The sequence below is a fragment of the Oryzias melastigma genome, unplaced genomic scaffold (genome assembly GCF_002922805.2).
Source record: "Oryzias melastigma strain HK-1 unplaced genomic scaffold, ASM292280v2 sc00270, whole genome shotgun sequence".
In the NCBI taxonomy this organism is placed as follows: Eukaryota; Metazoa; Chordata; class Actinopteri; order Beloniformes; family Adrianichthyidae; genus Oryzias; species Oryzias melastigma.
This window is the reverse complement of record NW_023416899.1, coordinates 17,016-18,204: the sequence shown is the minus strand read 5'-3', so window position 1 is coordinate 18,204 and position 1,189 is coordinate 17,016. Positions and strand designations below refer to the sequence as shown.

Here is a 1,189-nt window from a genome sequence, read left to right as displayed (position 1 = left end):
GGCAGAACACAGGACAGGACTCAGATGCAGAGCTTAAAGATTTAATTTCTTGGAGCAATAAAAGAGCTTGCTTGGCAGGTAAAGGCTCATGACAAACAGGCACAGGACAAGGGGAAATGCAGGCTATAAATACATGAGGAGGGAGAGGCACAGGTGGGAACGATTGGGGAAAAGTAGGCAGACACAGGTGTGGGAGGGGCAGACACCGCAGGAAGAGGAAGGTCTGGAACGAGAGGTAGATTAGTCTTTCAAAATAAAACCGGAACCCCACACGAGACAACAGGAAGCTTGACGAGACATGACAGAACCCCCCCCCTCAAGGACCGACTCCTGACGGTCCAGGAGCCCTAGACCTAAAGAAATCCGTCAGGAGCGGCCTGTCCACAATAAAGCGGTCTGGTATCCACTGTCGCTCCTCCGGACCGTATCCCTTCCAATCCACCAGAAACTGGCGACCCCGGCCTCGCTTCCGGACAGCCAGGATCTTCTCCACCGTGTACACCGGACCACCCCCCACCATGCGGGGCGGAGGAGGCGGCACTGTGGGGGGCATCAGGGCACTGTCCACCACCGGCTTCACCTTGCTGACGTGAAATGTGGGATGGACCCGGAGGGACCGGGGCAGCCTAAGACGGACCGCTGCTGGGTTGATGACCTTGGAGACGGGAAACGGACCCACGAACCTCGGAGCCAATTTCCGACTTGGAACGTGCAGGTTGAGGTCCTTGGTCGAGAGCCAGACCTTCTGACCGGGACGGTAGGCTGGAGCGGGACGCCTTCGGCGGTCAGTGGCTGCCTTCACCCTGTCCTGCTGCCGAGCCAGAACCTGTCGGGCAGCCTCCAGATGCGACGGCAGCGGTGCACTAGGGCGTGGACCGATGGGACNGTCGAGAGCCAGACCTTCTGACCGGGACGGTAGGCTAGAGCGGGATGCCTTCGGCGGTCAGTGGCTGCCTTGACCCTGTCCTGCTGCCGAACCAGAACCTGCCGGGCAGCCTCCCAGATGCGACGGCAGCGGTGCACTAGGGCGTGGACCGATGGGACTGCAACCTCGGGTTCCAAGGCCGCAAACAGGGGTGGCTTGTAACCGAAGACACACATGAAACCATGGTACCTCACGATTTGATTCATAACGATCTCAGCCGTGCCTTTTGCTGAAGGCAGTCTAGGCAGGGCGATGAACCTGACC

General features: G+C 59.3%; 1 protein-coding gene across 1 annotated transcript; it reads right to left on the bottom strand.

The window, feature by feature from the left end:
- Window positions 1-1,131, bottom strand: LOC118598268. Its single transcript, XM_036210871.1, has 2 exons — window positions 901-1,131; window positions 1-826 (listed from the first exon to the last, which is right to left on the bottom strand). The coding sequence occupies exons 1-2, from the start codon at window positions 1,129-1,131 to the stop codon at window positions 317-319; spliced, it is 741 nt and encodes a 246-aa protein (XP_036066764.1). The 3' UTR covers window positions 1-316.
- Between the last annotated feature and the right edge of the window lie 58 nt (window positions 1,132-1,189).